Here is a 12,685-nt window from a genome sequence, read left to right as displayed (position 1 = left end):
CGATTGTTAAATTATGATCAGGCAAAAAAGATCATTACACAGAGGGTAAGAGACATAGAAAAGCAGAGTGATCTTAGCCTGATTGCTTCCAGATATAATTATCTCAGCTTTTCAAATTACCCGAGGCCAGCTGCATACCTTACACATTTGCCTACACCCAGGCTGAGAAGGGTCTTCTCTCAGGCCCGTTTTAATGTCCTCCCTTCAGCTGTGTTGGAGGGCAGATTTCAAGGGATCCTCTTGGAGGAATGTATGTGCCCATGTGGAGCTGCCGAGGTGGAAACATTAACACATACCTTATTTAACTGCCCTTTCTATGATATTGCCTGTTCCATTCAGATTGCCCCCTATCGAAAGAAACATTTGAATTGGTCTGAGGAACATTTTATTGTTTATTTTTTATGAGATAGGCAGGAAGAAGTTACTCATAGGATTGCTTACTTTTGTTCAGAGGCATGTAAAATAAGGCGTCTGCAAACTGGTTTTTAAATTTTTACTTATGTTATTGTATTGTACTGTATGCGCTTTGCTGCAGTGTTTATTTGGTCGTTGACCATAAATAAATGAGTTCAGTTCAGTTCATGAGAGAACATTTTTATCTGTAGATTTCATGTTCACTGGATTGTTCACTCTTCTTTTTCTCCTCTCAAAGAGACATGCCCGCAGTCTTAGTCTTCCTGGAAAATTTGAAACTCAGGAATTATATAAAGTCATGCAATGGTTCTACTTGTTGACTAGCCTGAAATATCAGAAATGGATAATTAAGGTATCTGAAAACTGAAAAAGGTATTGTGACACTTATTTCACTTGTTTTGCCCCAGGTGCTACTTAGAAAAGCAGTAACCAGAGAACTCTGTGCATTTGCATTGATGGACCTCAGATTTTCTATCAATTAAAGGCTCATCTGTGACTGTCTTCAACATGAACCAGGTGACACACAATTCCATAAATCTTTCGCAGGATAGATATCATCATTGTGGGATCCATCATGCCTGGAGACCATCTATTCAAGTTCACTCCATTATCAGCCTTCTACTTAATTATTTCTGGTACCTTCTATCTTTTGGCCATGATCACCAATGGGCTTATTGTTGTTGTGAATTTTGCCAACTGGACTAAAGGCAGAAGTCTGATGCCAAATGATGAAATCCTCACCAGTCTGGGGCTGTCCAACCTTTTCTTCTCCACCACAATAGTTTTGGATTATTTCATTTCATTCCTCTGGAGGGAGTTCTACAACACTTTTGTCAGAGTGCAAAAAATTATGTTTTGTCTTGACATTGCCACCAGCTTTGCAAGCTTCTGGTTCACTGCCTGGCTGAGTGTCTTTTATTGCATGAAAATTATCAACTTCAAGCAGCCATTTCTGGCCAAGGTGAAACTAAAGTTTTCAGGCCTTGTACGCTGGCTCCTCCTTGGCTCTGTGCTGTTTTCTTTGGGCTCAGCTGTTCTCCTTTACTGGGCTTTTTGGAAAGCATCACTCAGATTTCCATCCAAAGGTCCAGTTAACCAAACCATCAGCCTCCCTTCTGACTTTAACCAGACACTCAGTCACGAGCGTGGAAACGTGATCTTGGTTCATATGACCCTCTCTTACAAGCTTCTCATTATATTGCTGGGCTGCTTTGCTCCCTTTGCAGTGGTGATTTCCTCTTCCATCCCAGTTCTCAAGTCTCTTTTCAGGCACATCCAACGTCTGGAACAAAATGCATCCGTTTTCCACAACCCTCGCCTGGAGGCTCATCTAAATGCATCCAAGGCACTGCTGTCTCTCCTTCTAAGCTACTGCTCTTTGTATGTTTCTGAGATAGTAGTCAGAGCGGAAATCTTTCCTAACTGGACAAGCTCATATTTTTTGTGCCTGACAACTCAGCTTGCCACCTTGGCGGTACAAGCTTCCACCCTGATCCTAAGTAATCAAAAACTGAAGCAATCCGTTGTCCAGTTTCTTCCCTGCATGCAGTCTGAACCTGCACAACACCACGAGGAATTTAGGGTGAAGGCAGACATTGCTTGTGTAGTACAATTAGGTGAGTTGAGAAACATCTCTACTGCGTTCAATACAAATATACCTTTTTCTCTATGGGGTTGAGGTCTGATGCAAACGAATCTTCAGGTTTGCAGCACAATCTGACTGGGATGACATTAATTGCCCATCGCCCATGATGTTGCCAAAACATCTCCCAATCCACAGAGCAGTTTGCTACTATTTCAAAAAGGGTTTTTTTTTTAATTAAATAGAGGAAAGAACAATGTGCATATGAATAAAGATATGTGCGGCGCTTTGAAAATGAAACTGATAAGCAGGAGCAAGACTGAGAGCTGGCTTAGTATTTGATTTATTAGAATGCACATCTACTGTCATGCCAACTGCAAAGCTTGGAAGAAGCTAAGTTCACAGCCCCAGGTAATGAACCCATGGTGACTTCTCTTTATTATATCCATCTTTGTCCTTTTAAGAAGGTGTCTATTTTGTGTAATCAGGAGGTGCAGACTTGAATGGTAGAACTATATTGAGGGGTATTGTTTGGGTTAAGTGTCCATTATGTAAAATAGAACCATTCCCAAATTCAAATCTCATGCTCCTGGAACAAGGTATCTTGTTCTGAGAGCTGTGTGATAAACAAAATCTGATACCTGGCTGGTTTTACAAATTAAAAACTTGTCCTTTTTTAGGAGTTTGCATGAATGGCATCATGAGAATTCAATAAACTGTACTGTACTTGTAAAAACAATTGTGACTCCTCACACCGAACAGTTTTTAGCACATGGGCTGAGTCTGCTAAAAGTGTATTTTTCAGGTTTCCCCTACCATAATTAGAACATCAGTTTTAAAAATGTTTTTTGAGACTGAAAAAAGTTTCACTTTTGGAAAATAGATCACAAATGAATAACCAACATGTAAAGGTAAAGTGTGCCGTCGAGTTGGTGAGTAATTTCAACCCACAAGAAAGGGAGGCTGGATGAGATCAAGGAGAGCAAAGTAGGATGCTAATTTTGGGATATCACACCGTGTTTTGAGGGACCACCTTTTGATTTCAGGAAATAGAGTGTTGACTTGTCATTATGGAGAATTAGGGACAAGTAGGTTAAATTGTAGTTTAAATTATGTAAATCTGCATCTTACTCTTGTTTCATCCAGATACCCAACTTCTCTGCCTTCCTAAGGGATAACATTGCATCATATTCTTTGTTGCACTTCTGCCCGGTATCCTGAAGAAGAGCATGCCATTGCCTCAATTTCACCGGGAAGTTATAATAAATGTACAACCCAGTTTTCATGTAATGGTCATCACTTGGATTTAGCAAGCCTTACACTCTCTAGATTCCATGCTGCATGCTGCATCTTCTGCTAGGGCAGAAGGGCAGAGAGAAGGACATTGGATTTCTAATGTCAAACCTACTGCCTGGTGATAAGGATTTTTTGGTGCCATGTAAAATATGACTTGCCTGCCTACTTTAACAGATATTAGCATTAGAAGTGAGAACCAACCTTTATTTGACTTCAGTCCTATGTTCTTTGTGCTTGTTAATAAATCTAACTGTTGGTTAAAGTCAACCAGTGAATTTTGATCTGGGGCTGGGGATAGAATCTAAATAACCTTTTCTCATCTTGGAGTGCCATGCTCTGTTGTCATCTCAGGAGCCAGAGGGATGGTGAAGTAAAATTCCAGTTACTGGGGCTTCAGTACCCCACCTAGCTCTTTAACTAGTAACATCAGACTAAATTATGCAAGATTACAAACACTTCGGACTAATCAGAGTGATGCTTTTCTTGGTCAGAATTTAGATTGCCAGCAGAATTTTCTTTTATCTCTTAATAAATACAGATTTGCTCCTAAAAGCCTTTCATAAGAACATAGGAAGCTGCCATATACTGAGTCAGACCCTTGGTCTATCTAGCTCAGTATTGTCTACACAGACTGGCAGTGACTTCTGCAAGTTTGCAGGCAGGAATCTCTCTCAGCCCTATCTTGGAGATGCCACAGTGGGAACTTGAAACTAAGGGAAGAGCCTCCATTGCTGGAAGGAGAGCTAGTCTTGTGGTAGCATGCATGACTTATCTGCTTAGCTAAGCATGGTCCACCCTGTTTGCATTTGAATGGGAGACTACATGTGAGCACTGTAAGATATTCCCCTCAGGGGATGGGAGCCACTCTGGGAAGAGTATCTAGGTTCCACATCCCCCCCCCCCCGCATCTCCAAGATAGGGCTGAGAGAGATTTGTACTGAGATTTGTACAATACTGAGCTAGATAGACAAATGGTCTGACTTGGTATATGGCAGCTTCCTGTGTTCCTATGTTCTATGTTCCTAACCAGAGTGGCTCCATCCTCTAAGGGGAATATCGTACAGTGCTCAAACATCAAATCTCCCATTCATATGCAAATGGGGTGCAGAGGCGTAACTAGGGAAAACGGCGCCCGGGGCAAGCACTGAAATTGCGCCCCCTGCCGCCCGCCCCCAACATACTGTGCATACATAACACATGTTTGCCCACCATAAGCAGATTCCTACATCAGATGCCAACATGCAGTATATACTCCTATGTTGTGGAGGAGGAGAGCTGGTCTTGTAGTAGCAAGCATGACTGGTTCCCTTAGCTAAGCAGGGTCCACCCTGGTTTGCATTTGAATGGGAGACTAGAAGTGTGAGCACTGGAAGATATTCCCCTCAGGAGATGGAGCCACTCTGGGAAGAGCATCTAGGTCCCAAGTTCCCTCCATGGCAGCATCTCCAAGATAGGGCTGCAAGAGACTCCTGCCTGCAACCTCGGAGAAGCCGCTGCCAGACTGGGTAGACAATACTGAGCTAGATAGACCAATGGTCTGACTCAGTATATGGCAGCTTCCTATGTTCCTAAATACTACTGCAGCACACACAGAAGACACCTGTCCCATCCTGACACTCAGCCAACTTCCATAATCAAGATCCTACACACACACACACACACACACACACACACACACACACCCCACAACTGCCTACTCCTAGATTTACAAGGAATACAAGCCACACCTAATGGCACAGCAGGGAAGTAACTTGCTCAGAGGCGTATCTAGGGAAAATAGCACCTAGGGCAAGCACTGAAATTGCATCCCCTGTCCAAACATCTGACACCCATCTTTCAGATAACTTTACCATAATATCAGCTGAAAAATACAAGTCAGGCTCGTTAATCTCCTAATCTTTCAAAAACTATTTAGCAGTGGACGTAGCCAGACCAAAAAATGCTGGAAAACTACAAATTTCAGTATGCTGGGGCTCATGAAATACCCAAATACTATGTGGAGGTGTACTTGGAAAACTAAACAGAAGTGCCTGTCTAATTTTCTACTATGCATTGCAGAATAGCTATTACATAAGTTTTAAAAATAAATGGAGAATTTGACATTTCCCAGATAGTCTGAAAATAATTAACAGATATGCAGAGTAAACTGTGTCACTGCTTAGAATATAGTCTAGTATTTCAGAAAGACAGTTAAAATGAGAGAAAGAGAGCAAGAAACTCCCAGTGGGCCTTAATACTAAGGATTTCACACTGATTCAAAACCAAACTCACCATTAATAGCCATATTATTAAGACATCACATTTAACTCACTTATCACAAGAAGCAAAATAAGAGCAAATGAATACAATCCTAGCTCATAAGCTTCAGCTCAGTATTCACAAGCCCTGATTCTCTGGACTTAGTGCCAAACTAAATATACGTACGGTGACTTATATTAAATATATATTTTTAAAAATTCAAAAGTGAATACAGCACCTGATTCTAAAATAAATAAAAAGCTTGAGTGCCATCTCATATAGTGATACTAATAGCATCCTTTTCCCTGTGTTACTCAAGATCTTACGCCCAAGATTCTTGAGATTTATCTTTTCTTGAGTGTTCTGAGCTTTGCTAATATAGAAACAGGGCCATTTCCTTTTATTGAAATAACATAATAGTTATCTGATAGCATCACTTGACAAACTGCCAGATATGCCTGGGCTTTTTGTTTTTCACATTCAAAAGAAAAAAAGAGCAAAAATACTTAAAAGCTTGTCTTGAGAGCAGGTTAAGACAAGAGCAATAAACAGATATCACTTACTGTTAAACTTGTTTTCAAAGAGGCTTTCCAAATTGGGTCAGAGTGGCACACATACACATAGTGTAAAGGTTAACAGGCTCAACATTTGATCACTTCCTCACCCATCCGTAGATTGTGCTTACATCGCTGTCCCTAAATTTTCCACAGGGAACCCAAAGAATCCTTTACAGAGAAAAGAAAGGAACTGCGGAAAGCCTTTTCCCATTAATCTGTACTGTATAACATCTCCATATTTGCTACAGAGCTATGGCAGCCTGTTTAATCCCAAGTACAGGTTTGTCAAATGCATCCTGGAATTCAAAGATGATGCCAGCTAAAGTTTGAGTAAGCCAAGCATCCTTGCTTCATGATCTCCCTTACACTACAACTTTATACTTGTCAGCGCTGCCTATTCTCCCAGGTTCTTAAGATACAGAAGGAAGAACTGCCTTACAACAAATCTTTCCTTCCATCTCTAAAGAAATATAGTTGAAGGCTGACACATTTCCCATTAACATGCCACAGCCAGCATGTTAAATTTATGACAATCCTAGAGGCAAATAAATTGTGTTAGATATTTTGCAAGTGGGGAAAAGGTGGCACTTAGAAGCCTGAGAAGGCAAGCATGTTAGAAGATGTAAATGCCTCATTATCTGTAAATGACATGTGTAATACAAAATAGGTCTTCAAGCCATCAGAGATGACAAGTACAAAATGTGTCCACCCCGTACACAAATGCTAGGATCCTAGATTTCTAGCATGCTAGGACTGCGGGGGAAACACAGGCGTATTGCTTAACTGGGAGCAAAATCCCACTGAACTCAATGGGTTCTGAAGAGCGGACTCAGACGCTCCTGAGCCTGAAGCAGATTCGCCGGTTCTTCGAGTCTCTGCCAAGGAAGACACGGGAAGAAAGACGAAAGCAGGCAAAACCAGGAGAGAAGTCCGCCACCCGCTTGCCTTGCAGGGACCGCAGATGGAGGCGGGAGAGGGTCGCCGGCACCAACTAGGTTCTCGGGAGCGGGGGGAGAGGGACTCACCAGGCACTTGCTCCTCGGCCTCCCCTGTGACAGACGGGAGGGGGAGGTCCTGACTCCCGAGTAAATAGATGGAGCCGCCGCCAGCCGCGAGCCCGGAAGTAAACAAACCCCCTGCCACTAGCAACGGAGGCGGCCTCAACCATAGAGAGTCCCCTTCATGCCGGCGTAGAGCGTAAGCTCAAGGTATCATAGCATTCATTTCCACTGAGGGATTTATTTATGGATTAGGGCTACAGAGCCTACAGAGAGGAGTAAGGATTTGTTTCTTTTTACCTACAAACAGCATGGCGGCGAGACGGGAGGGCGGCAAGAAAGACTCTGCGCTGTCTGCGTTCTCCCCCCAGGGGTTCCATGGCACGCTACTGCGGGTCTCACAGCCCAAAGGCAGGAGACTCGCTGCGGCGTCCTGTGGCGCTTCGCTGGACAGCCTGGGAGCGGCCGGCTTCAGCGCTTTCGGGGGAGGCATTCCAGTTGCTCTTGTGGCGTTTGGAAAGCCACCTTGCCCTTTTCCCTCAGCACACAAATACTCCTCTCCTTCCCTGTGCGCTCCATGGCCGGGGAATAAGGCGCTCCAGTCGCCGAGCTGCCGGGGCCGCGTGGTGCACTCCCGGTGCAAGGTGCGTGTGTGTCCACATTCAGGTGGCAGACACGCATGCACGGCGTGTCCTCCTCGCTAGGGGCAGGGAGTGAGCGTCAGCGGCAAGCAGGCAGGAACTGTAAATTTAGGTGCCCACGCTGCACCGCGGTGCCCAGGAGCAATGGGGGGGGCTGCCGGGACCCGGGGGGAGGGGGAGGGGGACCGCTCCCGCCTGCTGCGCAGAAATTTTTTTTTTTTAACAAAAAAAAAATTTTCCCCCGGAAAGGCAGGGGCTCGCGGGGGCACTTTTTGGCGCCCCCCCACGTAATCCAACAGAGTGGCACCAGGGGCACCTGCCCCCCCTGCCCCCCCATCGTTACGCCTATGCTGGGGTGGGCCCTACTTAGCTAAGGGGACGCTTGCTACCACAAGACCAACTCTCCTCCCAGCTAGCTTAGTTTCAGAGCTAGCTTAGCTGTACAACTTGGGTGCAGAGAGGTCAAAGAAGAACAACCAGTTGCAGAGCAGGGAATGGTCATCCAAGGTGTCAGCAATTGTATACCATCCATGCTCCCAGCCCTATATAATGGCATTTTGTTTTACTAGTGAGATGTCCACCAAAATCCAAATGATGGGAATGTGTATAGAAATGTGGCCATAAAGATGTGCTGTAATTGAGAGGATGGTGAGTGGTAGATCCAGTTTCCCTTCCCAGCTGACTTTGCTATACTTTCCCTCCTTTGGGGCATTTTCCAGATTATGAGCTTTGCACTGGTAGAAGTGTTGCAAGATGCGACGGAATGGTGCAATGGTTTCAAGCCATGAATAAAGGGCTGTTTAATGCTTCGAAGTAGGCTGGTGGCCGTTCATATTGCTGTCCACTGCAATGTGGTTTCTCTGTGTGTGTGTGTGTGTGTGTGTGTGTGTGTGGTGTCCATATTCTTCTTGAACTGTGTTATCTGCCTCCTCCTCCTGCCCCATTTTGGGCCAATGGGGTTGCAGAGGAGGCGGGAGGAAGAAGTGATGTCATTAAACAAATTTCTTGTCTCCCTTGTTCAAAGCCATCAGGAGGGGGAGGTGCCTTTAAAAAATAAAAATGTAATTGCAGCATTGCACCCTTGTGCAAGCGCTACAGCAGCAGCAACAACAAAACCCAATGGCAGGGAAAGCGCTGCTCCAAAATGAGAATTTAATTGCAGTGCTGCACCCTTGCACAAGTGATCTAGCAAAACAAAATGAAACAAAAATGGTGGAGAGGGCCCCTAGATTAACATCAGGGGAGTGGGGATCGGGTAGATTTTGAACAAGAGGGTCTCAGTGGGGGAGTCAAGGCAGCTGTCCCCCTTGCTTTGCCCCGGAAAAGTGGTGAGCAAAGCAAGCCTGGGCAGAGCCTCTTGGCTCTTAAGGCTCTGCCAACCCGCTGCTCCCCCTTCACACAGTGTAAAAATAAGGGGGGAAAATAAAAGAAATAAAAGATAAGATAAAAAGAGACAAAATTGAAGCGGAAGAAGTGATATGGACAGACCCCCCCCCATGGACCGTCCATACCATGCCACTTACACCAGGGCAACATCGTTGCAACCCTCCTACAACAGCAATGCAAATGTAACATTGTAGTGCTGCAGCGCAGCAATAAAACCTGAAATAGGGCACCAGAAATATGGACGGAATCTCACTGCAAGTACCGTCTGGATCACGGGCAGTACAGAAGCACACTTAGCAGATACATTGCGAAACTGTTACAGTGTGTAATGCGGAAAGCGCCTTAGTCCCTGCTTCCATCCCTTAGGACTCTCATTGCACTCAGTTGTGATTTCAGTTCATAACTGTGTTGGTTGATGGTTACCTATGTATTTCCCCATTCATTTTGCTTTCCAAGCCTCTTATACATGACAGTCTTTCTTGTTCTTTAGTTTGAGGTGTATTGATTGCTAGACATGCAAATAGGTCTGACATGAGAATGGGAACTGGAATAATAGGCAAAACTGGCTCCAGGGGTTGGGCACTACCAAAAGGCATGGCCAACCCCTGAGGCCTAATTGGAGTGTGTTAGAAGAACGCCAGAGTGGGCATTCCCATTTGTGGATGGAGGATACCAGAAGGCAGCAGTGGATGAGTCTCTCAGCTGAGAGTCTGTCACACCACTGCCCTCTCCCTCCCGCTCTTTGGCTAATTGGCTTTCTCCCATGGTCCCTTGCTTCTGGAGGGAAACCAGCTAGCTGATGGGGAAGGAGAAAGGAGGAGCCTCTGCTGCCAAGTTGCTTGGTGGAAACTCCTCTCCCCTCCCCATCAGAGAACAGGCAGGATATGGTGGCAGGCAGCAGCTGTGGCTCAGGAGAGTAGCGGTCATGGCTACTGTAACCTTTCTGAGGAGGGAGGAGGAGAGAGCCTGCTTGCAGAGTTGATTCTAGAGATATTGCTGTGGCAGATTCTCTTCATCTGTCTGCTAAGGTGCACTCCCTTGCAGGGGCTCCTGCACTCATGTCCAAAGGCCCCTGCCAGCCGGGAACCGGCATTGTTAATGGGAACTCCGTAAAGCCGGGGAAAGGCGTGCGATTCCTTGAAGTTTCTGGGGGAGAAGGGGCATGCAGATTGGTGTGTGTGATTTTCCAGATGAAAGGTTGCAGGTTCCCCTAAACACAGTTCATGCCTTTCCCCTCCCTCCCAGTTGCTTTTAACACACTTCTGCCCAGTGCTGGAGTCAAATGGTTCAAGTGGAGCAGGTGGAGAGACAGACATGTGAGTGGGAAGGTGGTTTAAACCAAGAAAGGAGGGCAGGTACGGAGCTATGTTTGAATGGTTTCTTTGAGGGCCAGGCCATGTGGAAACAAGGAGATGGGCAATAATGTAATGTAATGTAATGTAATGTAATGAAACCCATGATCCACACAACTGCTCAATGTATTCTCTTGCTAGACGGCGTCCGGCAGATACTGCCTTCAGTGGTGGACCTGAATGCTGCTGTCTGAATTATAAACTGACTTCCTTAGAAGAGACCAATGGAAGCCTGGAGGATGCTTTTAAATGTGCCTGCTCATTTCTCCTGGCTTCCCCTTACTTCACATCAGAAGTAAACTTATTCATCCAACACTGTGTGGAAGTAATGGCATAACATTAATGAAGGCAGAAGCATGAGCGTGATGTCAAAGTCAGAGGAAAATAAATTGCTCAGGTTTCATTGTCATAATTGTTTCTTAGCAATAATGAAAACTGTTTATTACAATGGATATTTAATAAGGAGAATGTTGATATTGTGTAATTGTCCGATGCCATCTGCCAGGAAGATTTATTAATGACAGAGTTTATTGGATTATAAATTATTGTTGGTAGAATACAAAGTAAATCCACTTGGGTTATATAATTAGATAACAGAACATCTACAAAGTACCTAGGCAATGATTAGAAGGCATTGATTAAGTAGACACTGGTAAGAAATGTTTCCTGATTGATAGCATTTTAAAATGAAATATAAAGAGAAACATTCAATAAATTATTTTAGCAATGAGTGTTTTATTTCATCCTAGAACACTATGGGATTTTAAAAACATTAAGCTGATTAGAAAATGAATATGATTCCAAGAGCAATTTAAAATAAATATTTCATCTACAGTCATAAAATGAAAAAAGTTTTGTTTCCATTCCCAAACATTCCAAGAGTATTTGTTTCATTTTCTAAGTGTTCCACTTCTATGCAGAACCAAAAAAAAAAAAAGTATTTATTTATTAGCCAAAATCAGCAAAGGATTGAGTAAGATTCTTATTTTGTAATCCCCTCCCATTGTTGGCCAAGACTTTCCCTTCTAGTGGAGTTTGTGGAAAGGGGAACTGGTAAACATGGTGAGGCGATGTGCTTAATCCATATGCATTTTTAAATCTCTCCCTTCCTGCTGCTTTTAAACTGGTTTCCAGGAAATATTTTTTTAAGTGGTTTTTGTGGTGAGCTGAGGGAAATTTGCTCACCAGCATTTCAATTTAGACTGTGAACTTGCATATAGGGCAGTATAGAAATGTGTTCAATAAATAAAATTAATGCTTTGCTGGGTATGTTGCCTATCATTTTAAAGTGGCTTCAGCAATATGTGGCCACTGTGTACCAAACAAGTAGTCTCAGATTAAAGCCTCCACTTGCTTTGATCCAGCAAGAGAAATCCATGTGCAGGAGCAGACTCTGTTGCTGGATCTATTCCTTTTCCAGATCAGGAGCCATGCATGTAGTTTGAGTGTGCCTATGCACATTTGGGTGTGCACACCAGTGTGAATCCAGACATGAGTGATCCCCATTCACATTGTAGAACATGGACTGGAATGTTTATCCCTATCCATCTTGCAATACAGTTGGGAATGAGCATCTGCATCTATTCTCTACAACCATTTATGGTACACATCATTCATGGTACATATCAGATTTGTGTACAGTTGTGTCTGGACTAGAGCTATTTATTTGGAAGTCTCATTGATATGAATGTAGCAAGCATGAATCAGCCTTAGGTCTCATTATGACTAAAACACTGCAAATGCTTCCTGTACCTGTGGAGGGAGCAGGTATTGTGATTGTGTTTTGACAATCCCACCACCTCAGTGCATGTGATGTCCATACATAGATAATATCTGCAGCAGGATTATATGCCTAGACTCCTATACATGCAGACATGAAGCTTATAATCAGTATACAATAACCAATGTGACATCATGATCCTGAAATTTGTGCCTATGTGGGCGTGCCTACAGAACTGCAGATGTGCTTCTCTACACATGGCCACTGAGTGTGCTGAGGGGGTTGAGGCCAGGAGGTGTGATCAGAACCCATCTCCTCCACATGTATACTGACTGTCAGCACACAAGGCTTAAGCCCCATTCCTTTGCTTTCAATGGGATTTTGTTACAACCAACTTTGGCTTGATTATTCCCATAATATCTTACCCAGCTTAAGTGGATGCTGCAGCTATAGACATGAGCCTAGCCTGTGGTGAATGAACAACAGCAAAACCAGGGAAAT

The 12,685-nt window shown here is 43.9% G+C and overlaps 1 protein-coding gene across 1 annotated transcript; it reads left to right on the top strand.

Moving 5' to 3' along the window:
* The first annotated feature begins 1,069 nt into the window (after nt 1-1,069).
* Nucleotides 1,070-6,410, top strand: LOC128343681 (taste receptor type 2 member 40-like). The gene is made up of 2 exons (XM_053293115.1): nt 1,070-2,030; nt 6,241-6,410. Exons 1-2 carry the CDS (start codon nt 1,070-1,072, stop codon nt 6,408-6,410), a joined length of 1,131 nt encoding a protein of 376 aa, XP_053149090.1.
* The last annotated feature ends 6,275 nt before the right edge of the window (nt 6,411-12,685 follow it).

The sequence above is a fragment of the Hemicordylus capensis genome, chromosome 2 (genome assembly GCF_027244095.1).
Source record: "Hemicordylus capensis ecotype Gifberg chromosome 2, rHemCap1.1.pri, whole genome shotgun sequence".
Lineage (NCBI taxonomy): Eukaryota > Metazoa > Chordata > Lepidosauria > Squamata > Cordylidae > Hemicordylus > Hemicordylus capensis.
Note: the sequence above shows the minus strand (reverse complement) of the source record. Positions and strands in the feature narration are given on the sequence as shown.

What these genes read in the sequence shown, in the direction of transcription:
- LOC128343681 (XM_053293115.1), top strand. Translation starts at nt 1,070, where the DNA reads ATGATCACCAATGGGCTTATTGTTGTTGTGAATTTTGCCAACTGGACT. An exon ending in TGCTTGTGTAGTACAATTAG is followed by an intron (nt 2,031 to 6,240) that starts GTGAGTTGAGAA and finishes AATTTTCCACAG; the next exon opens with GGAACCCAAAGAATCCTTTA.